A 25,114-nucleotide genomic window follows, 5' to 3' on the forward strand; every position below is an offset into this window, starting at 1 on the left:
TTTCAAACTGAATCTCATCGTAGGATGGATTACATAACTTGGCTTAGGACAAGTTACCATGTGCAAGAAAGTAGGAATCTGACTGTCGACAGATTTACAAATTAAGATTTGTTTTTTTTTTTTTTCTATATTCCAATTTTCAGTATTCTGTACAAATGCTTCTTCCAGAGGTGTATCAAAATCCCACCTCAAATATAGCCTTTTGCTTTTCTTTTCTTGATAAATTTACATTTTAAGTTATAAAACATGAAATGTGCCGGAGCAAATTCCACCTCAGCAGGCGGTTGGCACTTCCATGGCTAGTTTATTGGCAAATTGAGCCCTTCAACTGACTGCATTCAAATCTGGCTGATTCAGAGGCAACGGGCTCGATTCTACGTCGGGTGCAGGCGCCACCTGCTGCTGTCGACGACGTATGATGGAGGTAACTGCTTTAAGTATGATGTAGATTGGAAGAATAATCCCAGCAACTCGCAGCAATAACAGCTGTTTCATAGGTTGAAAATATGAGAAAATATTCTTTCAATTTCTGATTCTGATTCTCATGTGTTACAACTTACCATGATCACTGGGAGAGGATAATTCCCTGCTCGACTCATGACTATTGGAAGAGTATGCCGCATAATCAGTAGTACCATAAACTGCACAAAATCGAACAAAGAAGATAAATACAAGACCACGCTAGTAGATTTTGTTTTCCGATTTCTCAACTTTTGCTTAATTGTTTGGGGAGAGAGAGGGAGAGAGAGTTACTATTATGGCTACTGTGCGGCAGCAGACTATGCTTCGCGATGTGGAAGCAGCGTACTCGTCGTATTCAGGGTCAAGGAAGCTATGATCAGCAGCGACCATTGCAATAATGCGCGGATTGTTCAAATCTGTTCTGGCAATTTGCCAATTCCCTCTGATAAAGCACGTATCTATATTAGCGGAAAGAAACTATACTAGATCATTATACGCTAATGCACATAGAAGTTTGAGAGGTACCTCAAGTTCATAGGAAGTCCACCAAAACGGAAAATTGGGGGCGGTGCAGTGTATCCTGGCTTGAATTGCTGCAACACGAATTCAAATGCACAAGTCGGTAAACAGGGTACACATATCACGAGTATAAACAGAAAAACGAAATCAACAAGAACGAGAAAATATAAACTCACCTGATGGCATATCTCACACATGGTGTCACCCTTCTCGTTGCACCACTTTTGTACACATCTACGATGAGCATACTGAAAAAAGGCGAATTGAGAATACACGTTGTAGTCATAACCAGCATTCAAAATGCAAAATAGTATCTATAACAGAGTGGCAAGTGACTTTTCTTGTCGAAATGCAAGACAAAACAAGATTCAAGTGAGCCTTCAATTCCTTTATGCATAGCCAGTTTCGATGAAACTTTATATTCTCTAAGCTAAAGACATGGAAAGTGTGCTTGAATGAATGTCTCAATTTTGAACGGGATCGAAAGAAACTACTACACATCTATTTGGACTCATCAGCTTTATCAAAGGTTAAGGCCTAGTGAAACCAATGAAAAAAACTCATCTTGGATGACAAGCATGAAACATGATCAAGAATTCTCAAACATTCAAATTAATAAATAATCTGATCAATAAGTAAAATGAATATGAATTAGAAATATAGTGACTAAAATGACAAATTTCAGAATAAATAAACATCCAAATTCTTGATGATCAGCAACTAACCTTCAAGCTTCCAGAGCAAGAGCAAGGAGCCTCCATGCTCGAATCAAAACCTTCATCCTGGCATATCCTGCACTCGACCACCTTTCTCGGAGACAAGCTAGCCTCAGAATCTTTCTGGTACGAATAGTCAATTGCTTCTTCATCAACAGTGATGGGAACTGCATGCTTCAATCCACTCTCGATCGCAGCCTCCAGAGTCGACTCAGTAAGCAAACGATCAACCAGCAACACGAAGTGATCCCCCATTTTTCTGTCAATACAAAGGGGCTTTTCGCACAACAAGCTCTCACCTATAACAACACAATAGCTTCAACATTACCAAAGTAGTTCCCACATACAACACCTACTACACAACTAAATTTTGGCTCATAGGGCTAATAGGTTGAATTCAAATTGTGATGCTAGTCAACCAAAATTTAAGTGTATATTTAAGTATAGTTGAATAACACAATAATATCTTCAATAAAACTGCCAAACTCTTTGAATATAATGTCAAGACGTGGAAAGCCAATTGCCAATGTTGGCAACGAAACGAAATAGGCTTGACAAGAAAAACATGTTCTACAAATTATTTAATCTTATTTCTTTTTAAAAACAGTCTCTTTCTTTTCCTCAAGAGGAAAAAGAGAAAGGAACCCTTTGAACCAAATTCTTCAAAGAACACCAAAAATAACAAAAACCCAATTCACCACAACACCAAAACAAACAATTCCAAGATTCACAAATTCAAGCAAACGGAAACGTATTCAACAAAGCCCCAATACAGAATTGGCATACGCATATAACAAGTGATGTTTATCTTTCTTACAAAACACAAACACCCCAAAAATTGTGAGAATTTCAGAAAACATGCTACAAAATAGAAAAAAGAGAAACATCACACATTCGGCAAATTGAGCGATACCCAGAAGATAAAAAAGTGATCTTTGGAAGAATTCGGAGGGTAATTGGAATAAAAGTGAAGGGACTTTAAGAGAATATACATTGAAAAGAAATAGAGACTTACAAGAAGGGTATCGGATAATCTGAAAGCTAAGAAATCTCTCCTTTTCTAGCTAAAGCAACAGATTGAGTGTTCAATGTAATTCAAAATTTTCTTGTTCAAATACAAATACTACTAACAAATTGTTGTTTGCAATCATGCTCCTGAACATATATATACACACGCGCACGCGAATAAAGAGAGAGCTTTTTTTATGTTCAGAAAATGGGAAAAAACAATTGGGAAAATGAAAATCAGTCCGAGAATAGAATAGTGTCAACGAGCCTTTCAAGCATGTCCCTACCATTAATAATTACTGTACTAGCGACGTTTGTAAGAATGAATATAGAATCAAATCTTATTTTACTAAATATATAATGGAGTTCTTTTTTTTTTTTTTTTTATCAATTTAATGGAGTTTTCAGAAATGTATATTTACCTGGAAATACTTTTGACATTTTTTAGTTCTCTCAATTTTCTAATTTCCTCTACAACTAACTTTTTCTAAGTTGAAGTTAATGTATTTGTTGGAAGTGGTCACATAGCTAATAAATTACAGTTTGAGCCAAATTCAAATCTTGTGAGAAGATTCACGTTATTGTATCTAATCCCTCTATGCCCACAAATCATATTATGCTAAAATAAATCAGAATAATGTCAGAATTAATAGTCTATTTAAAAGACAAAAATGATAAAAAAAAATATCACAGTGCATAATATCTCATAAAATATGTCCTTCATTTAAAATGTAGTACTATTAAACATAGATAGGCTAATACAATTCATAAAAGAGTTGTTTATCCACAAAATAGATGAACTAATAATAAAGTTTAGAAGAGAACTAAAATTAGAGCAATTCACAAAACAGCTACAGTCTGTATTTCACAAAAGAAATGTGTACAACTGAAAAAAGAGTTGGCATCAACCTGATTCAAAAGAATGTAAATTGTTTATGATTGACAAAAGATAAAATGATAGTTATAGTATTTTTTAAGAATACAAGCGTCATTTTATTATTGATATATTGTACTGTTATATTTCACCTCGTGGATCATTAATATGATACTATGTGTAATAACTAATCCATGTTAGGTTTATTTTAATCAAAAATATTTGTGGGATTAAAAAAAATTCACCAAGTTCATACATTTAGAAATTAAACAAAGTTCAGTAAAAATGAAAATATCAAAAGTTGGTATATTTATAAATTGTCATAACACAGTTTTACCATGTATATAGGCTATTATATTTTATATGCATTCTGCATCAACTTTAATTTAATTAATTGGAATTATTGGGTGAAGTATACATTAAAAAAACCCATAATTCATATATGTAAATTTTAGAAAAAAACTTTAAAACAAACAAAAAAAATGATGCAAGCTCAAAAATATACATTTTGTAGTGAATTAATTTACTTTTTGGTGGAGATTCTAACGGCGGCAGTGGAACAATTGCCCACTTGCCGTTATGTTAAAAGATTTGAACTTAGTTAATTACGAAGCGAAGTTAATATAACGTCTTCAGATGCTTAATTAAATTTCAGCGTCGAAAGATCTCTATCAGTTTAATTAATAAAGTGAAATAAGTTCTAACTTAATATATTTTCTTGAGGGGAGTGTTAATCATTATTTAATGATATTGATTAGGAGGTTACTATAATAATTGAACTGATTTCTAGAACTTAATTTTATTGATTAGTACGTACTGCAATCCGTTTTTTATTTAATTTCTATGCATTTTTTTGGACAGTACAGTTATCTCATGATTCTCATTATCTACTTTTCTAGTGGCCAATTGGTGGTTTACTTAGCAATTAATTTCATCTTTAATTAAAGTCGACGATTCATTCTCTGATAAATAATTTGTTTTATTAGGATAAACTATAGCTTCTGATGCTCATTTCCTGAAAAAAATAAATCAACCGTCGTCTTAGGAAAAAATAGAATGTAATGTATAAAGGAGCCACGTCAATTTTATATAAACAAGCAAGATGACTAACCTTTTCTTTACTTGGTTATGATTTACATAATCTATATCTTCAAGGAATGATTTAGTTGTACTGTACATAACGTATGTTGCAGCAAAACGTTACGCTTTAAATTGAATTTCTATAGTTAATAATTAAAATATCTTATCATATCAAATAGTACATAAATACAAAAAGGTGTAATATATTGTTCATACGCTAATATGTGTTGTATTATTTTCACGAATTTCCCTTCTCAAAATACATTGAATTATTCTATTCAATGTTGAATCATGGACACATGGACGGATGGACCCTTAATACTACATAATTGTTTGTAGACATTTGGACAAAATATAACATTATCCAGCTAGAATTTAAAAGGTACTATATATTGTGTCCGGCACTATAAACGATAATATAAAATTAATGACAAAACAAAATCATAATTCTACGCAATCTATCACTCCATGATTAATTTGTTGCATAATACATGCTTCCCAACACTAGTAATTAGTAAATATACATCACAAAAAAAAAAAAGCGTGAGACGTGCATTAGTACAACATTTTGTCAGCAAATATTCATATTAAAAAATTTAATTATGTATTTAGTAAAATTTGTAATTTTGTAGTACTCCGTAGATAGTTAACTAGTTAGAACAAGAGCGCTATCAATCAAGCAATTTGACTTACAAATACTTCTTCGAAATTGATAAACACTTCAAATTTTAATCTTAATTGTGTTTTACTTGTATACTACTACTTATTATTTTTCCATGAATATCAAAACAACACAGTCTTATTAATTGTTATCATCATCATAGACTCTAAATATATATTTACACACTCCTTAAACGAATCTTTAGACAAACATCTATTTGAACATCTACGATCTAACGAACAACTAACTCAAGAATTCACACTCAAACTATGATTATATTTGATCCAAAAAGCTATCAAAAATTACAAAGCAAATGTCTATTTGTATGCATAAAAGGAAATCATATCTCAACCTCGAAACAAAGAAAATAAACATAAGTCTCTTAAGATGTCGTTCGGTTGTTAGCTAGATACAATATGGAACAAGTAAAGATAAATTATGTCAAAAAAAAAAATTGTTTGGTTGAAATGATAGTTTGTATACATAAAAACACATACTAATTTACTCAAATGCCTTAATAATTGCTTCAAAACATTAATTGAAGAGCTTGAATTCTTGTGAAAAAGTAAGGGTAAAATTTTACTTAGTACAAGAAATGAATTTGAAGCTGAGATTAATTTTGTTGGAGGAATTGCCATGATTTCTTGTCTTATAATGAGATTATATTGTGGATTCAATTTCATGAATGGAACATGAAATATATTTATAATTTCTTGCTCATAAAATTTACTATTGAGATTGGGGTGTTCAAGAAAGTTCTAAAAATCGTATTGAGAAGTAATTAAGTCACATTTTAGTGGGTCACGAGTTGAATTGGTTGAATTGAAAGATTTGATCTTTTCAAAATCCTAATTAGTAATTACATACGCGTCTATCTCTCGGTCTACAAATGTTGAAGAGATTATTTCAAATCCATTTCCTATATTTCCGTCCAAATTCGGCCACAAAGCATTGACTGATTAAATAAAATTTAAAGACGATGACGATGGCGATTCATTTAAATTAAACTAAACTAAACGTGTTCAAGTTGATTTGGTTGGCGCATTTGGGACAGTTATCATCGATAAATTTAGAAATTGAAATTTGATCCATCGCTCTCAAAACCCAAAAATTTGAGGGTTTGGTTTGTTATGACGAGTTAGGTTTATCATTAATTGGTTTGGTTGGCCACCTTCCTTATTTCATTTAAATACATAGTAATTTTAATGAAATGATTATGAAATCATTATTTTTCTCGCAAATTAGATTACGTATAACAATTGTAACATGATCAGTTAGAAATTTTCTTTTTCAATCTATGTACAACTCAACTGAATCACAAATTATAGTACTAATGCACTTTACGGTTGCATCTAAAATGTATTTGTGTATATATATAAATATTTTTTTTATGACAATTGTAGTTCATGTAACTAGAAAACTTTATCATATGGCGTTTATACATAAGACAAAAATGAAACTGAAAAACTAAAAATAAAAATAAGCTATAACAAGGGTTGAAATAATTACAATAATTATTAGTAATATTTTATCTAGACGATTATGTACTATAAATATTGAATATTATCTTGAATAATATATTTCGGTTGAACAACCTGCAATTTAGAATCTGCGGAATTATATTGGGGAATCACATAGATGATGTTGACCGTGGATTTCGAGATTCCTGGATAAGGAAATTGCCTATTCTTGGAAATTTAATAACTTAATAATTTCGTAAATGATATGTGTAATCTAAGTGGACATTGGCCGATGCCTTTCTTTATTATTTGGGCAGGTAATTAGATGATCCAACTTTAGGTATTACTTCTTTATCATTTTCTGTTATAGATGAAAGCTCAATAAATCTGTATTTTAACAGTAACAAAATAAGTAGTACTCCCTCTGTAAGTTCATTACAAATACTTCAATTTTTTTTTTTTATTCCGTCTACCAAAATCAGTCACATCGCTATTTTTGTAGAATCTTTTGATATTATTTCTCTAGTTTTATCTCTTATTTTATCCATATTTTTCTTTTTAACTGACTCTTTACAAACTATTTATCAAAACATTTGTCATTCATAATTGGACTATATTTTTTTAAAAAGGGTGGATTAATAAAAAGTACTCCTAGTAAAATTAAAAAACAAGGAAGAAAGAAGTCAATTATGGAAGACTGGAAGTGATGATATAGAAATAGGGAAGGGTATGATTCAATGTCCACTACTTTTAGTCACCGTAAGTAATAAAAAATTAACTTATAACTAATTTATACTCCAGTTTGAGATATCTAACTAAGTTGCGTCGACGGTACAGAAGGATTGGCAAATTCGAACACTAATTAACTTCACAAATTCTAATAACAAATTTGTCATTCAACTACTATTTGTCATACAACTACTAAGATTACTAACTTCACGAATTTATCTTATATGTACATCACCATTATTATAATCTATCTTATATGTGTTCTATGATACGCCACAATTGCTCATTTCAGAACAGAAAACATTATTTATTTTATTCAGAAAAAAGTTAAATTTTAAAATTAGAATTATGTCTAAGAAATTAAATTTGAATTATGAATTGATCTCTATTAGTGTATGGTTTAGCCTTTTGGTTATAATAATAAAGGGTCGAACTTGAATATGAAAGATTTAAAAAAAATGCTCACACAAATTTCAAATAAAAAAAAAAAGCCCAAATATAACAGTTCGGCCCACTGATCCAATATGGAAAATTATGACATCATAATTATTCGTCACTCATAATTTTAATATGACAATTGGGAATGGGTGCAGGGGAGAAATTAATATGCTGGAAATGTACAATTTTATAATACCTGTTTAATTTATTATAGTTACTTAAAATTAGCATAGTGATTTAACGACGATGAACCATGCATTCATTTTCATTTTTCACACAATATTTTTCCAACACATTGACAAAAGTGATTAAATGAATAGTTGCAAAATTTATCATCACAAAAATAAATACGCGTCCAATGTCCATACAGTTAACCAATACACGTGGAAACACCTTTACAATAATCTTATTTAAACTATTCATTTTATGGAGTACATGATTGAAACGGAGGAAATATTAGAATTTAGAAGAGCTGATTGGATCAAAAAACTCATTTTATATACTACATGCGTGGCATGGCTCCTTTCAGTTGCTGTTGCTTTTGCAAATCAACAAATCCATTATTTCTCTTGCCGCCTCAAGGTACAACTTATTCCACAAGCCAGATCCCACAATTTTCACGCTTTATCATGTTGTACTCTAGCCTACAACTAATTGTAAATATGACCCCATTTCTACTTGTATTGTTTATTTGAATTTGGGCATATATTTTTTTATTTACAAAAAATTACTCTCTCCGTTTCTTCATAGTTGAGTTGTTTTCATATATGATAACTTTTTCTCCTTTCTTACTTTACTCTCTCTTACTTTATGATAATTTTTTCTCCTTTCTTACTTTACTCTCTCTTACTTTATTCTTTCTACTTTATTCACTTTATACTTTATTCTCTCTCTTACTTTTTTTATCTATTTATTTAACACACTCAACATTTATTTCTAAAATTCCGTGTTAGAAAAGTTTCACCTCAACTATGAAGAAACGGAGGGAGTAATTTTTTTGATACAATGATATTGACTTTTATATGCTTATACGGTAGCCTTGCCCTACGTACATAGTATAAAAAAATGAATCTCGATCCCTCTCTATTTGATGTCTAAAATTGACAGAAAATTCTCGAAACACAGTGGACGCAAATATGAGTGTTTTGAGAAGAAGAATAGGAAAGCTGAGGATGAAAGAAAGACTCAACAAATATGATTACAAAGGTGGAAAAAAATGGATGGAAATGGAATTACAATTACTCACCCAAATACGACGACGTAAACAAACACAAGATGCATAATTTTCTTCTTACTTCATTCCAACTTGTCCATATAGCTTTCACAACCATTGCTTAGGTTTTCCATATTCCTAGTTTCCATCATTTTCTTTCCATCCACACATTAATATTTACACATGTTATTCTCTATCTTTTTACTTTATTTTCATATTAGTTATATAGTTATACTTATACGTATATGTGTTTTTCACTGGTGGAGTGTCACATATAGATTATACAAAATCAAAAACGCGAAAAAAAATAAAATCTACCTTTCTTTTATTTTAAGAGGTTAAATATATATGGTGAAATTGATGATTTAAGCTCCATCTATGATAACAAGTGCATCTCAGTTTAGGTCTAGAATTTTAACTAAAAAACTTCATAACTTTATTATAAAATGATTCAGTTTGGAGCAATTTTAACTAAAAAAATTTCATTCTCAGTTTGGAATAATTTTCTTGAAATGATAATGATTTAGATAAATTTGGGCCATGCCCTACTTCTTATTTATCAAAGATTTTTCAAACCCTTTCTGTTATAACGAATCTCTTCTCTTCCAGCCCAACCAAGACTACTTCACTTTATTTTGATACTAGTCACGACCTGTATAAAAATTGAATTAATCTCTTAGTAAAATAAACTCAGTGTTTTGAACGTATAAAATAATTATTGGAAGTGTAATATATTTTGGACAAAATAATGAGTGGGGCATTCCGAGAATTGAACTCGGGACCTCTCGCACCCTAAGCGAGAATCATACCACTAGACCAAATGCCCTTTTGCTTTAACTTTTTCCAAGTATTTACTTACTATCGATAGTACGTACCATTTTGTTTATTTTCTCAGCAAAACGGTCGCACTATATTCTGGAGTTGTAGTTGAACCAATCAATTGGATTCAGTCTAATCTCAAACAAATTACATAACTGTAAAATCCGAATATTCATCTTTGTCTATAAAAGAATCTACATTCATTTTGTTAACGGATATACTAATAAATACATATCGAATAGTTTATGCAATTCTAGTACGGTAGAATCTACTACACAGCTCTAACTTTAAGGAATCTAATCTCTAATCATTTAAAGCAATCCTCCCCTAATCCGTATTTACAACTTATAAATGAGAAGATCAGGAAATACACAATGGTGATACTCCACCTACTACTGTATTTACCAAGTACTTATATCTCTTCAGACGTGTAACTCAACTAGTATCATTAATAGAATAGCTTATCGTTTAACGAGATGTCACATTCACATATATATTTTTCCTTCAAATTTAACTATAACCAATAATACAATATGCATGACATATCAAACAAAAACCGGATTGAGATATTGAATGGCCAAAATTTTGTGGGAATGGTCAAAAAAAGTGTAAAACCCATTCAAATAAAACACACACCAAATAACGCGTTTGAATAATTTTCTAAACTTCATTACACTACAAATCATCTCATATTTGATATTTCCAATCCGATATGAATTAATGCGAATGAGAATCCCATAAATCACGCACCCCCATTCTAACAAAAACAAATATAAATACGCAAAAAAGACTAATCTACCCTAAACTAAAAATAAAATTTAACTAAAAATCAATTTTTATTATTAAAATACAGGCTCTTCTAGAATCGTATCCAATCCCGGGCGCTTCGATCGGCAAACCGATAGCCTATACTGATACCCCGGCGCAACCGCCTCCAAATCCAATCCACTCGACGACGCCGTTTCAATTGCCTCCGCCTCCGCCTCTGGAGATATCCTGCCACCGGCGATCCGCTTCGGCGCCGAGCTGGCCGCCATCAGGAACACGGCGACGTCTGCGGCGGTGACGACGGAGCTCGATCGCCTGATCGGAAACATGACGTAGAGGTTCCCGAACTCGAGATCCTCGTCGGCGGCGAGCGGCGAGAATCGCCGGTTGATGGCTAGGGATTTGGAGTTGACGAGGAAGAAATTAGGCGCCTCGAGCATGAGGTCCGCCGCCTTGACCGGATTGCGGAACTGGCGGACCTCGCCGCTGGGGAGGATGACCCTCGCCGATTTAGGACTCCTGAGCTTGGGAGCGACGAAGGCGCAGGAGGCGTAATTCCCCATGATTTCTGTTTCTGTGTTTCTAGCTGAAGGGATGGAATTTAGGCGTGTATATATAACTGTAAGGATGGGAAATGGTATTTGCGTGTGTTTTAACTTTTTATGTGTGGGGTTTGTTGAATTAATTAAATATAATGAGGAAAATGAATTTATGGGGGATAAAATATGTACAAATTTGTTCACATTCACACGTGACGCTGTGGAAATTATATATACTGAAATTAAATAAAATGAGGCTGTCAATAAGGCGATATTTGGAAGGAAGGAACCGTTTTCTCTGTCACGGCTGATTTCGCAGCGTATTCCTCTTCGCTTCTTCTTATTAGTATATACAAATAAATTCACACACACTATCTAAATACTCTTCATTATTTGTTTATTTACTAATAAGATGGACTCCATATTGTTACACTGGTATATAAATAATTAAAATATGTCTATGTTATTTTATATATTTCTTTTCTCTTTTAAATATGTAACTTTTGAGATATATGAGTATTAATACAAAATTAATAAAATATAAGTAAACATAACAAAATAATTAATGTAGTGTTAATGGATAGTGAAATGTTTAGTAAAGAATAATTTTTTTCTTCAATGTGCAAATATTTAAGTAAATTTCATTTTTTTAAATAATTGTAAAATGATACTATGTAATTTATTTTTAATCAATCAATATTTATAAACTAATTTTTAATGTAAAATATAAAAAGTTTAATTATGTATACAAATTTATGTATATTTATCAATAGTATTCTAAATTTTAATTGGAACCGAAAAAAAATAATTGGAATCGATCCTACCCCTCTAAACTCTTCACGCATAACAAGGGATTTTTGTTTTAGAATCCCAACTTAATCGTTCTTATTATTAAGAGTAATAAGGTGACCCGATAGTTTAATCCGTTTCAATTGATATGTTAAGTGTGCGCATAATATTAACATGAATATTAATGTATTTATTATCATTTGATACTTTCAAATGAAGTGTGTGTCAGCTTTATTCTTATTAATACTTTGAATATTAAAATAAATGTTTATTAGGTTCTAAATTACATTAAAAAAAATAAGTTTATAATACAATGGAGTATAGTACTCCCCTTGTCCAAAAAAAATAGACAATATAGTGAATGATATGAGTTTTAATGTATAATTGGTAAAGTAAGAGAGAATGAAAAAGATAGTGAAATAAGCGTTAGTGTAGTGTATGGTCTACATTTAGAATGATGCGTAGGGTTAGTATCGGTTAGAAACTTTGATTTTTGAACTTAGTCTATTTTTTTGGACGGACTAAAATGACAATCTTATCTGTTTTTCGTGCACGGTGAAAATATTAAATTAAACCAATTTTAAAAGTCGTATAAAATATTTATTCATATGAAGTCTATAAAGGCAAAATATTATTTTCCCTATCCTTTATCATAAATTTAGGGTAAATATAAATTAGGAGTAGAATATAAATTAGGAGTAGAATATAATTAGGAGTAGAATATAAATTATTAGGGATAATAAACAATCAATTCCTAATCATAAATTGAGGAATCCTTTGTGTCCAAATCCCTAATAAATGTATATAGATTGTTGGGTCCCACCGCAGTCTTTGTTTCGTTAAATAAGTAGAGAATAAGAGACTGTAATGTTAATTCATTAATCATTATCAATTGTAGTTCTCAATCACTAAAAGTCTAAAACTTTGCCTACACGGTTTTAATTTTTAATATAGTTATATTGATGATAGGATGTTTATACTTTTGAATTTTTTGATAAAAAAATGCCCTCGAATCCTCAAGGGAGAAAGATAAATTGAATGTATTAACTTTTGATGCATATTGCTTTATCTTTGAAGGATTAAAAAAGTTTTAGTGTTGATGAAAATAATTATATCTTTTTCTTATATTTTATTTATTTATTTTTTTTATTTCTTACTTTATCAATTTATCATTAATAAATTTATGATATTGACAAATAAGACTATTTTTCATGGACGGATGAAATATCTTCTTCTTCCACATTTCACCCTTTCTTAATTTTTGCAAAAATTGCAAAATAACATTACACTAACATGTCGGCTAATTCTTAATGGACATCACTGGTTGCACTTTGAGTACGTGAACTATCTTTGTTGCGAAAATGAATCCTTAAAGAGTTACAATCATCGCTAATTCGAAAAGGCATTCACACGAAAAGTTAGTATTTTGTTTGTTGAAGAAAGAGAAGAGTGGAAGCTTCTCATTTTTTGGGTGGTGCTACCTAAATTATTGCTAAATACAGAAAAAATTGACGTATTTAGGATCAAACCATTTCAATTATTTCTATTGTGAAGGAAAACTTTGTGTAACGTTTCGTCTTTTGGTGAAAAAGATATAAATAAAGGAAATGGTTTTGGCCTTTTGGGGTGAAGGAAACAATTTCTTTATCTAATTAAGGATTTGCGTGTGAAAACTTGAAAACAATGTACTACCGACACGCAATCATCCCCTACAAATTCAGACATGCAATGATTGATTTGTTTTTTAAATCTTAGTATTATAAATGGTTTTCTATTTTTAATTAAAATATACGGGGTACTATTTAATTTCTTTTATTTTATTCAGGCTTATATTATCTATCTTTCTTAATTTATCTTTTCATATTAATTTAAATATTACTGAGTGAACTGCATAAAAGGTCCCTGACTTTTCGACTTGTTGCACCGTTGACCCCTAACAAAAAAAAATCCCACTTCAGGGGTCTAACAAAAACTAAATTCACAAACCTTGCATATTTTGCCATTTTTCGGACGAAATTGCCCAAATGGTTGGAAGGGCACTTTCGTCCGATTATCCATGAAACCTGCCACTCTGCACCCCTATGAAGTGACTACTAGGTGGCGTGTGTAAGAGATGACTCAGGCGACGCGACTGAATTCAAATTCGAAGTGATTTTGTGATGTATAAAATTATCTCTCTCCATCCCCTTTCTTCTTCCTTCCTTCTTCGTCCTTCTTTGTCTACCGTTTTTTTTTTCTCCGTCGTCGTGTTGTGAACCCCACGAATCGCCATCCCATACTCGAGTTAGTGTGGTTCTGTTTAATTTTTTGTAGAGTGAACTGCTTCCAAATCGATTAGCATGGCAAATTAGGGGTTTAGGGTTTTCAGATTTCTGGGTTATCTACATTGCAAATTTTAGGGGATTTAATTTGACAGTCCATTACTTCCCGATTAGGCAAATCGATAGGCAAAAAGTGAACCGTGATTGTTTTTTTTAGCATATGATTCATTTTAATTTTGCAATTGTGGTAATAATTTTGGCAAGTTGGGCGACTGGATTTAAGCTTATTATTTGGGGATTTCATGTGTTGTTGTTTTTTTGCTTTTGAATTAAGTTTACAGCTGGTTTGAATTATGTTATGTTGAATTGAATTCAGGCCCAATTGCAATGTCCTCTTCTTCTTCTCAATCTTACGGGTCAAGCTTCAATTGGAATTGGCCTCGTCCTGAAATTGTGAACTGTAATCACGATCTTGAGGCGGAGCTTGTGATATCTAGGACGGCTGCTAACCCGGGTAGACGTTACTATCGTTGTCGTATATGGAAGGTTAACATCTTGTATTGTATTCAATATTTCAAAGGAATTTTGTTGGCAGAAAGTTTAATCACAAAGTTTTCTGTTGTGCAGGAAGATGACTGCAAGTTTTTTCGATGGGTTGATGCGGGTTTGTCCCCAAGCCAAGACAGTTACTTTCAAAGAGTGAAACTTGAACGAGACCAATTCGAGTCTCAGCTTAGAGCGAAATCGTTAATTGAAGGTGTTCTTGAAGAGAAATTGCACAAAAAAAGTGAGGAGTGCGAAGCGTTGAAGTTACAATTGGCAATGAAAACTGACGAGTGTGGAGCATTGACACTGAAAATCGCTAATACAATGAAAACATCCCGAAGGTTTAAATTCACAATCGTGTTGTTATGCATTGTAATATTTCTACTTTTGTAACAAATTTATGGTATGTAATTATCTTCTACTTTTGTAACAAATGTATGGTATCTAATTATCCTTCTACTTTTGTTAACCTACTTTTGTAACAAAGCTACTGTCTTCTGTTATCTAATTATTTTATCCTGTTGATTTGTAAAATTTTGCATATGATGAACACCAAATATAATACACTGAACTGCACAAAAACATTTACTGTATAATTACACTGAACTGCACAAAAACATTTGTAATCACTGAACAGAGCAGGTAATAGGATAACAATCACATATGAGGACACACAGTATCAAAAATCACGGATGAAGTTTGCATGTTTTTCAGAAATCACGACTGAGGTTAACCATTCAAATTTGAAGCAACACTCCCAAACCCTCAATCAGTACCAACAAAGATGAAAATTACTCATGAACATTAGCATCACATTCAAATTCGTTAATAACTGTCAGTTTTAAGCATCAGTTCATCACTGCTATGCTACCAAAATATATAAGTTCATCCTTGCCACCAAAATACACCATCATTGTTTAACAAAAATACCATATCAAAAACCACCAAACACCATCAAGGTTATAGGATTGTTTTGCCATTTGCAACTGATCCAGTGTTGCTTCAATCTTGATCACCGCGGCGGCCACAACGCTGAGGCTGAGACCTGGCCCTTGTTCTGGCGGCCCTAGTGCTAGGTCCCAGATCGGCAACATTAGGCTGCAAGAAAAAAAAGAAATATGATATAAAGCACTTCGTATGTGTATAATTATGCGAGAGCCTGATATGTAGTGAATACTACCTCTTGGCTTCGGCGATCCGCTTCGGGCAAGTTACTCCCCCTCGTATCCGTCGTACGCGACCCAGTTTGATGCGAACTCTCCCCAACTTCAGCACGAGCATCTGTCCGTGGATCATTGGTGCAAGTCCTCCTGTTATGCCCTTCTTGGCCGCAGCGGCGACATCTCATGATGAAGGTTCGTCGCAGTGACTCACCTCCGTCCGCATGAAGACGAATCTGGGGCTCCTCACAATTTCTTCGGTCGTCCACGCTGTCGCTTTGTCCTAGGAGGAGCCAGTTCCAATGCACCATCACAACTCTTGGGCCAGTTGTCAACCCCATTAATTGGGTAAAGGACATTCTCGTATAGCATCGTCATTGTGGACTTCAGATAATAGCGGGAGACATATCGCATGACATCCTCGCCGTTCTTGTTGATTGTTGCGATGGCATGAGTAAATGGAATCCCTGTTAGCTGCCATAGTCTGCAAGAGCATGTAAAATCGCGCATGGCCCTGATACTTGGTACGAAGTATCTCCATCCCATGTAGCTCGCCATGAAGAGGTCCTCGCGTACCACTTGTCAACAATCTCCTTGATAACAGGAGGGACTGCGTGATTGTAGCTTTTGATCCACTGGCCTCTGATTTGAAGCCTTTCCATTTGACTCGTTCGGATGTCCAACATACTGATAATAGCTTTTTCTCGCGCCAATGCAATCTTCGAATTAAAAGTCTCACAAATGTTGTTGAGTAGCACATCACAACAAGTATGTGGGGAGAAAAAAGTCTTCACCCATTTTTCTTTGGGAGCAACCCCAGTAAGCCACTGATGTGCTGAAGGGTACTCAATCCGCAGAGCTTCCATCTTGTCCAAGTAATGTTCAAGGGTTGTACTCGCGGCTATCTCCCACAAACGTTCTTTGAAATTTTCTCCGACAAATCTCTTCTTGAAATTGTTGTATATGTGCTGAACACAGAAGCGGTGCTCGCTTTGTGGGAATTCCTCAAGAATCACTTTCGCAAGCCCCTGTCAATGCACAATACCATTACCACTGAATCACACATCCAGTACTAAATGTTTGACTAAAATCACAGATAGAGTACTAAACTTTAATCACATCCCCAGTGTAATATGTAAATGCGAAATCACAAAAGAGGTAAATACCTTTTGTTGGTCAGACATAAAGACAAATCGTGGGCCATTTGCATGCAATTCGAGGTCGTCGGCCAAATAATCCAGAAACCACTTCCACTGGACATAGCTCTCCGCATCGGTCACAGCCCATGCAATCGGCCACCATCCATTGTTGGGATCAATTCCCATTGCTGTCATTAGCTGCCCTCTGTACATTCCTCGCAAGAAACACGCGTCCAAGAAGATAATTGGCCGACATAACCGCGTCCACCCCTTCTTCAATGATCCAAGGCAACAGTAGAACCTCAGGAATCGCGGGCCCACGGCGCCAACATCCCTCGTGTTCTCATAATGGATGTGTACACTGGAATCAGGGTGTGTCCGTTCCAATTCGGCTTTGTAGTAGAACAGGTTCTTGTACTGGGTTGCCGCAGAGCCGAATATGCCATCCAGTGCATGCTCTCTGGCCCGATATGCCTTCATCCTTCCGATCTTCAGGCCAAAATCTTCATCCACACACTGCCGTATAGCCGCAAGTGGAATGTGAGGGTTGGCTTTGATCTTCTCAATGTACCGTTCACCTAGCCACTTTGCAGTGAGCCACTTCTGATCCAACACTTGGGAGCATGTGTGCGCATGATCCCGTTGCATATTCATCAGTACATAATCTGCTACGTTGTTTGTCTCGAGCTTCCTCAAGTATACATACCACTCACACCCTTGCCCTTTACAAACGGCACGTAGTTTGTCGCCGTCATTTCTTTTCACGTGCACCCGCCGTCTAGTCATGATTGCGTACTGTCTCAAGACATCAAACAAAAAATCTCTATGCTTAAAAACATGACCAGGCTTCCAATTCGGGATCTCATTAGGGTTGAGCTTGAACGGGGTATACTTGATGCCTTTCTTCTTCAAACCCTCCAAATCTTCAAGGTCTTCAAGGTCATCAAGATCTTGCAGCTCATCCACAATCTCATCTTCGCATAGTGGGTTCTCTATCGCCTTCTTTTTTTCCACATAAGGCGAAAATTTCCTCCGCCGTTTCTCCCCTACCCCCGCCTGGTCTTCACCTTCCCCCATCTGGTGTTCACCTTCTCCAGACTCGTCTTCAGCTTCCTCACACTGGTTGACATTCTGTTGCTCCTGTCCCGGATGTTGTTGTTGGAATATGGATTCATAGTACGACGTAAACAGCTGCTCATCTCGGCACATGTGTGCCAACGAGATAAAATGGTCCATCTCCTCATCTTCATCATCACTCGGAGGTCCCTCGTTGTGCAGATGGCAGCCGTCTGGAACATAATCGAACGATGGCATGTAAACCTCCTCTGGTGCTTCTAGTTCCGGCTCATCATGTACTTCCGGTGCAGCATGTGGTACATCCGGCATTTCAGATACTCCTACAGTTGGTCCATCTTGCACATCACCATTGAAGCCTGACATCAGCATTCTCCACGGTGGGAACTTCCAGATGCGGTTGACAAACCGCTGGGGTTGCAACAAAGTCCATGCTGGGTTGGTATACATCGTCTTCAACTGTTCTTGGCTCTTCTTCAACTGGGGCCATTGGAACTACAACCTACAATGAACAAAAAAGATTATTCACAGATGCAAACCCAACAAAAGACAGAAATCACAAATATAGTTGAGTAGTAACCTCTGCTATGTATTCAGGGACAACTGGCCCAGCTTCATCCACTTCTTCAGGGACCACTGGCCCATCTTTGTCGGCTTCAGCCTCAAATTGAGTATGTGATTCAGATGGCCGCAGTGGAGATAATGACTGCCCAGTTGACTTACTTGAAAATGTGACATCCTACAATAACAAAACATCATAAATCACAAAAGCATACCAAAAACAGTGACATCCTACAATATTTATTGCAATGCAACTCAGAAATCACAAACAACACATCAACCTACCTCTTGCAGGCATGCATTTACGTCTCCTACTACTGCATCAGGCTCATCAACAGCAACCACAACAGCTTCGGGTTGTGCTCCTTCTGCACTCCTACATGATGCAAAAGCTTCCTCCAAATTTTTACGGGCTGCCTCCTCTTCTCTCTTCCATTCCCGACGTTTGTCTTCTAAACTTTTGGTCAAAAACTCTTCAAACTCAACATCCCTAGGGTACCACTCAAGCATCAACAATGGTGACACTGTTTTCTTCAACTCAGCCGCCAGTTCTCTCTTCTTTGTTGGTTTAGGTTTGGGCACAATAATTGTTTCAGGCTCGTCAATCTCCTCAAGCACAACTTTGGATTTTTTCCTATCTTTGACAAACTTTAGAAACTCCTCCGCTTCTTCAATAAGGCTGCCGCCGCCGTCATCTCGACGACGTAAATGGGAACTAGCTTTGTGCTAGTAGCCGCAACCTCGAGAAAAGCGGCCAAATGTGGGTCGTCAGTCATGGGCATCAGCTCACCATGTATGTCAACGCCCATACAATCACCACTATACCTTGGATGAACGTAATAGAACTCGCAGACGGTTTTCCTATCATACTTCAACCTTAACACCATACTGGAGAGATCCAATAGCTCGAATTGGTTAATATTACAATAGTCAAACAATGTCAAGTGACCCCCAACATACTTCTTCTGTCCATTGATTTCGAAGAGTGAACCACCGTGATGAAATGCAACGGAAAACCTCCCAGGATGGTCCCCTTAGAAAAATAGAAAAAATTACCAAAATTAATCCAACAAATGTCACATTAGGCCCTAAACCCTAATCACCGAAGAACACAAGGTAATCAAAACAAATTCCCAAAACTAACAATTTTCGAAACCCTAAATTAAATCACAAAATTGGGTACGTGACCGATTTGTGAAATATAAAATTGAACTTACTGTATTCTTCTTCTAGGTAAAAGATATCCAACGCAGGATTGCGGATGTCCCAGGTTTCTGGGTCGACGTCGAATACATCCGGACGACCGCGTCTAGGAGACGGTGGCGGAGACGAAGACGGAGATGGAGTCAGAGACGGAGAAGGAGACGGAGACGGAGACGAAGACGCCGGCGGGCACGGATGCTTTTTCCGCCGCGACGACGAGGGCGGCGGTGCCGGAGGCTTTTTCCGCCGCGACGAGGACGAGGACGCTCCACCGGTAGCAGTTCATTTTCGTTTAGGCGGCATTGATGAATGGCGTCTGTGAGAGAGAGAATGGAGGGAATGGAGGGACTAAAAGTGAAAGTGAATTGGAGGGAAGTGAAAATAAGTGATTTAATTTATTTCCTCTCTAATATTTCCCTCAATCTATTCATCACAAAAAAATTTCATTTCAGGTAAAACAAAAAATTTCACACTATTCTGCGTGTGAGAAGCCAAACGTCGCACAAGTATAAGTGAGAGAGATGAGAGATTTGACATTTCCATCACATCATTAGGGGCTGTCTGTCAGCATCACTGCATGTTGCAGTGAACATGCAGAGGCGGTGCAACAAATGGGCGAAAATGCCCTTCAAGGGCTTAGGGGTGTTATTGTCCGAAAATACCTGGTTTGTGAATTTAGTTTTTGTTAGACCCCTGCAGTGGGATTTTTTTTTGTTAGGGGTCAACGGTGCAACAAGTCGAAAAGTCAGGGACCTTTTATGCAGTTCACTCAATATTACTCTTTCCATCCACAAAAATAGGTAATTTTTTCCATTTTGTCCACCAACATTAGACTACTTTCTAAATATGAAAATTTTGAAACATTTAATAATAATGTGAAGCCTACAATCCACTAACACTACTCATCTCTTACATCCCTCTTACTTAACTTTACCAATTTCACATTAAAACTCGTGTCATACACAACTATATCTATTTTTGATGGACGGAGGGAGTGTTTTTTAAATCTCATGCTGAAAAAAATTCAATCATATACGATAAAAAGGAAAAAAATAATAATTTTTTTTTTAAAAAAGGTGCAAAATGTCAGTCTATCAGTATTACTACAATAAAGATCAAAGTGGTCTGAAAAAAAATTTAATGAATGGGCGGGATAATATTACTGCATAGTTTAAAACTAGTTTAATTCACATTTTTCTAATTCTTTTTTAATATCGAAACTCATTGACACTTAAATTCGAAAGAAATGCATTGGGAGATTTTTTTGATTTCGTCATGTAATGTATTAATTTGGTTGGATAATAACATATTAAAGCCCAATAAAAATTTGTTGAAACATCAAAATAACTAAAACAAGCTGGAACCTAATAGTTTCAAATTTGTTTAATTAATAAGATGTAGTAGTTATTTCAAGGACTGATTATTGTCATTCTTATCCATGAGACCACACCGTTATGCTAATTATTATACTATGAACTTTTTTTTTGTAAAAAAAAAATTTGGGAGATATGTGGCTGAGCTTGAATACATGGGATAAGACCATATCGCTATGTAAATGATTATATCAATTTTGTTTCTTTATAATCATATGTTCATACACGTCAGTTATATAAGAAAGGTCATAAATTCTACATTTGCCAAGTGTTGACTCGAAGGTAGGTGCATACTAATCAACGAGTTTCAACGGAATATTTCTTCTTGTTTTGGAAAACACCCCAAATTAAATAAATGAGGCCGTGGTGGCCTTCTAGATTCATAATTGGACTTGGACCAAACCAGTCATATTCTCTAAAGTTAGGTGAATATTCTATTTAAATCGCTCTCACTTCACTTTTAATATATTGATTCAGGGTTCGTTACAAATTGGTTAAAAGAGCTCTTTATATTCCCCAACTTTTACAACCCATAAATATAACTTATTGTTAGTCATCATTATCAACCTTTTGCCTAAAATATTACCAGTACTTAGCAATAGAATGGATGCATCACACCATATATTCTTCATGATCCAATACCATAATTTATAAATAAAAGTTGAATTAACTAAAATCCAATAACATTTCGGTATAACATAAACCGTTTAGATGACGATAACAATGAAATATGAACCCTAAACAATTAGGCGACAGGCATATTGGCAAGCCGCTTGAGATTGAAGGGCATAATAGAAGTCGGGCCGCCCGCCCACAAGGCCTTGCTAATGAGCTCACAAGTCCGTTCCGATGGATGAAAGTAATCCCAAAACAAGTATTCATTTGGATTCTTACACAATTTGTAGCCCACCTTCCCGCATTGCACCTGTCCTCCTAGTTTCCCAGATCCACAACAAGCGTTCTCCACATCCACAAACCCTGTCCAACACAATCAAATTTATGAATTAACTACAACATAATTCTCATAAACACTAGTAGTATAGTAAATTTGATGAACTACACCAATATTAAATCAGTAAATGAAATGTCACACCAATATTAAACCCCACCTGAACAACCCACATGGAAATTCATTTACTACTAGTAGTAGTATTTCTCAGTATAATGGTAGAATGATATTTGGAATTAAAAGAGCAGAAGAAATTACCATAACGCGTAGGATGTGCTCGATAGGTTTGGATAGTTTCATAAACACGTCCAAAAACAGCGATGGTGCCGGGATGGGTGCGAGGCAAAACGTTCACCAAATTCTGCAACCCCATGTTGTATTTCATGACCATTTTATTCAACTTGTCGTAGCATTTTCCGAGGGGGGCACCGGGCAGATTGGACCTAGCCGGGGCGCAGCCGACCGGGCCTAGTCCGAACAAGGCGACACAGCGGGCCCCTAGGCTAACGATGTTATCGACGAAGTTGTGGATTTGTCCGAGCATGGTTTGTATATAGGCCTCGGGTGTTGAGGTTGATGGATCAAAGTAGCTGAATATGTCGTTCGATCCTGATTCTATCAAGAACAAGGAATCTTTTACGACTTTTCTGTCTATTTGATTTTTTTGGACTAGTGATTTGAATTGTTGCAATTGGACTTGGATTGCTGTCACTCCCTGCACATTCATACAAATCAATTCATCAACATATTTTCGTGATACTAGCTACTTCATTAGTCACAAAAAGTGGAGAGTAAAGTGGCAAACTAATGTTAAATTTCCTAAATAGGAAAAAGAAAATTATGGGCGGAAGCCTCGAATGATGATAAAGGGTATTAACAAAATACTCTTTTTTCACCTAATTCTCAATTAAGTAGTATATTAAAATTCCAATTAATGTTTATTAATCACAACCCTTGAATTGATAATGAGATTATTTTATAGAACTGAAACCATTAAAGAGCTAAAAATTCTAAATTAAAATGCAGCCTTTAAAATTTCATGTTTCTGAGCCCACAAGCCCAGAACATATTCTTCTGTAAATTATCATCACACCAACAAACATGGCCTTCAATTCAATTGGAAGTTAGAAACAGTGCATTCACATTTCACACATATAATTATCAAATTTTTAATCAAGAGAATCATTTTCATATGCAGATGAAGCTATGATTTTATGAGAGAGAGAGAATAAATATATACTGACAGAAATTGTATTGGTGGACGGAAGAACTCCGCTGCCGGCGCTGGCGAAATTGATTCCGTTGGCCGGAAATTTCTTTTCCGTTCCGTTCATCACCTCCATGTATGGCTTTTGCAGTGGAATGCCTAAATACTCAGCTGCACACACACGCACTTAATTCACCGATCAATTTCCCAATAAATTAATGTGTGGACTTACAGATGAAGTCGGCGACGGTTCTGCCGTTGGTGAATCTTCCGGTGGGGCGGCCGAAGAAGCTGGATCCATAGGGCGGGAAATCCGCCTGAACGGTGCAATTTGGGATGTAGGGGTTGTTTCCGGCGTCCAAGAGCGAGTCCCCAAATATGAAAATTGCCGGAATTTTAGATCCGATGGCGGAAGCTGCTAGAAGAAATAGAATGACGGAGACGAGCAGCAACCGTGTCTCCATTTTTACCAGTGATTTTGTAGAAATTAAATTAATCAATTAGTTGAGTAAAGTTGTTGTGAATTTTGCACATATATAGAGAGAGAGGTGTTATGTCGGGAAAACGAGGAAGACGACATAGCAACACTAACTAAATGCATGCATGGCTTCGATCACCATATTGTTTTATGCCAACTCTTCTTCAACTGTTCAACACCAATTTGTAGTTTTCTTCTTCATTTGAAACTCCTATTTATTAAATAAAACTTGATTACTTATTATAGTATTGCTTTCTGCGCAATATGAGAAAGGAATCGATGTTGATTTCCAAGAAAACCACTTTCAACCAAATGGTAAAGAGTAGCTACTATGAATCGTCTGAAGCGGTTATAACTTCCCAATTTGACGTCACACTCACCCTCGCTTTTTTGTTCGCCTTACTTTCCTAGTATGTATTTCCATTCAAACTTAAATACTAGTACTTCATTTTCACCATGAAAATCTATGTAGTAATATTGTTTAATGTAATATAAAAATGTTTTCATTTTTATAAGAATGTCCATTTGAATGAAACATTAGTAAAAATATGTTCATTTGAGTAGAATAAAGTGAGTATTTTTACTACAGCCAGTTCCGGATCAAAACTGGATAAGGGTGTAGCCTATCTCTGCAAAAGGCTGACGGAAGTAGCCGGTATTATGCGTATACCGGTGTCTAACCGTAGCCTTAATTTTGGTTTCCCCAAATTGAAACTACATAAACCAGTGTCTAACCATAACCTTGATTTTGGTTTTCTCGAAATCAAACTGTTGGTTTCTGTAGGTTCACAGCTAGGCGTGTATGCATTCAATTTCAGGCCATAGTATGCAAAAAAACTAGAAAACTGGTTTAAAATCAATTTTTTAAATTGTTTCAAATTATAAATTTTCTCTACTATTTTTATAATAGAGACAGACATGTCTGCAAAACATGGACCCTATAATGTTACTTGATGATTGATCAAAGACGGACCTGCTGAGATTCCAAGAACTTAGCTAGGACACTCGTCAAAAGAGCGACATGAAAGTGTTCACCGAGGACGGGGTCAGATGAATAGGTTGGCTAGTTAAGAGAACTACGTGAACTT

At 35.2% G+C, this 25,114-nt stretch overlaps 3 protein-coding genes and 1 non-coding gene across 6 annotated transcripts; all 4 read right to left on the minus strand.

Moving 5' to 3' along the window:
• Positions 1-89: 89 nt before the first annotated feature.
• Positions 90-2,926, minus strand: LOC125205965 (uncharacterized). Of its 3 annotated transcripts, none has more exons than XM_048105200.2 (7): positions 2,713-2,926; positions 1,707-1,996; positions 1,158-1,229; positions 988-1,055; positions 754-904; positions 561-641; positions 90-486 (listed from the first exon to the last, which is right to left on the minus strand). In XM_048105200.2, the coding sequence occupies exons 2-7, from the start codon at positions 1,950-1,952 to the stop codon at positions 325-327; spliced, it is 780 nt and encodes a 259-aa protein (XP_047961157.1). In that variant the 5' UTR covers positions 1,953-1,996; positions 2,713-2,926; the 3' UTR covers positions 90-324. The 3 variants fall into 3 exon arrangements, with proteins under 3 accessions (XP_047961157.1, XP_047961158.1, XP_088916944.1); XM_048105201.2 differs by lacking the exon at positions 2,713-2,926 and adding an exon at positions 2,590-2,702; XM_089060818.1 differs by lacking the exon at positions 2,713-2,926 and adding an exon at positions 2,611-2,642.
• Positions 2,927-9,914: 6,988 nt separating this feature from the next.
• Positions 9,915-9,986, minus strand: TRNAP-AGG (transfer RNA proline (anticodon AGG)). The gene has a single exon. It is a non-coding gene; the product is annotated as a tRNA-Pro (tRNA).
• A 617-nt stretch (positions 9,987-10,603) lies between these two features.
• On the minus strand, positions 10,604-11,361 carry LOC125206772 (uncharacterized). The gene has a single exon (XM_048105996.2). It carries the CDS (start codon positions 11,308-11,310, stop codon positions 10,822-10,824), a length of 489 nt encoding a protein of 162 aa, XP_047961953.1. The 5' UTR covers positions 11,311-11,361; the 3' UTR covers positions 10,604-10,821.
• A 10,655-nt stretch (positions 11,362-22,016) lies between these two features.
• On the minus strand, positions 22,017-24,226 carry GLIP6 (GDSL-motif lipase/hydrolase 6). Its single transcript, XM_048102723.2, has 4 exons — positions 23,781-24,226; positions 23,586-23,719; positions 22,600-23,056; positions 22,017-22,370 (listed from the first exon to the last, which is right to left on the minus strand). Exons 1-4 carry the CDS (start codon positions 24,010-24,012, stop codon positions 22,138-22,140), a joined length of 1,056 nt encoding a protein of 351 aa, XP_047958680.2. The 5' UTR covers positions 24,013-24,226; the 3' UTR covers positions 22,017-22,137.
• Between the last annotated feature and the right edge of the window lie 888 nt (positions 24,227-25,114).

The sequence above is a fragment of the Salvia hispanica genome, chromosome 6 (assembly GCF_029641045.1).
Source record: "Salvia hispanica isolate PSC_SH4W2 chromosome 6, Shi_PSC_v1, whole genome shotgun sequence".
In the NCBI taxonomy this organism is placed as follows: domain Eukaryota; kingdom Viridiplantae; phylum Streptophyta; class Magnoliopsida; order Lamiales; family Lamiaceae; genus Salvia; species Salvia hispanica.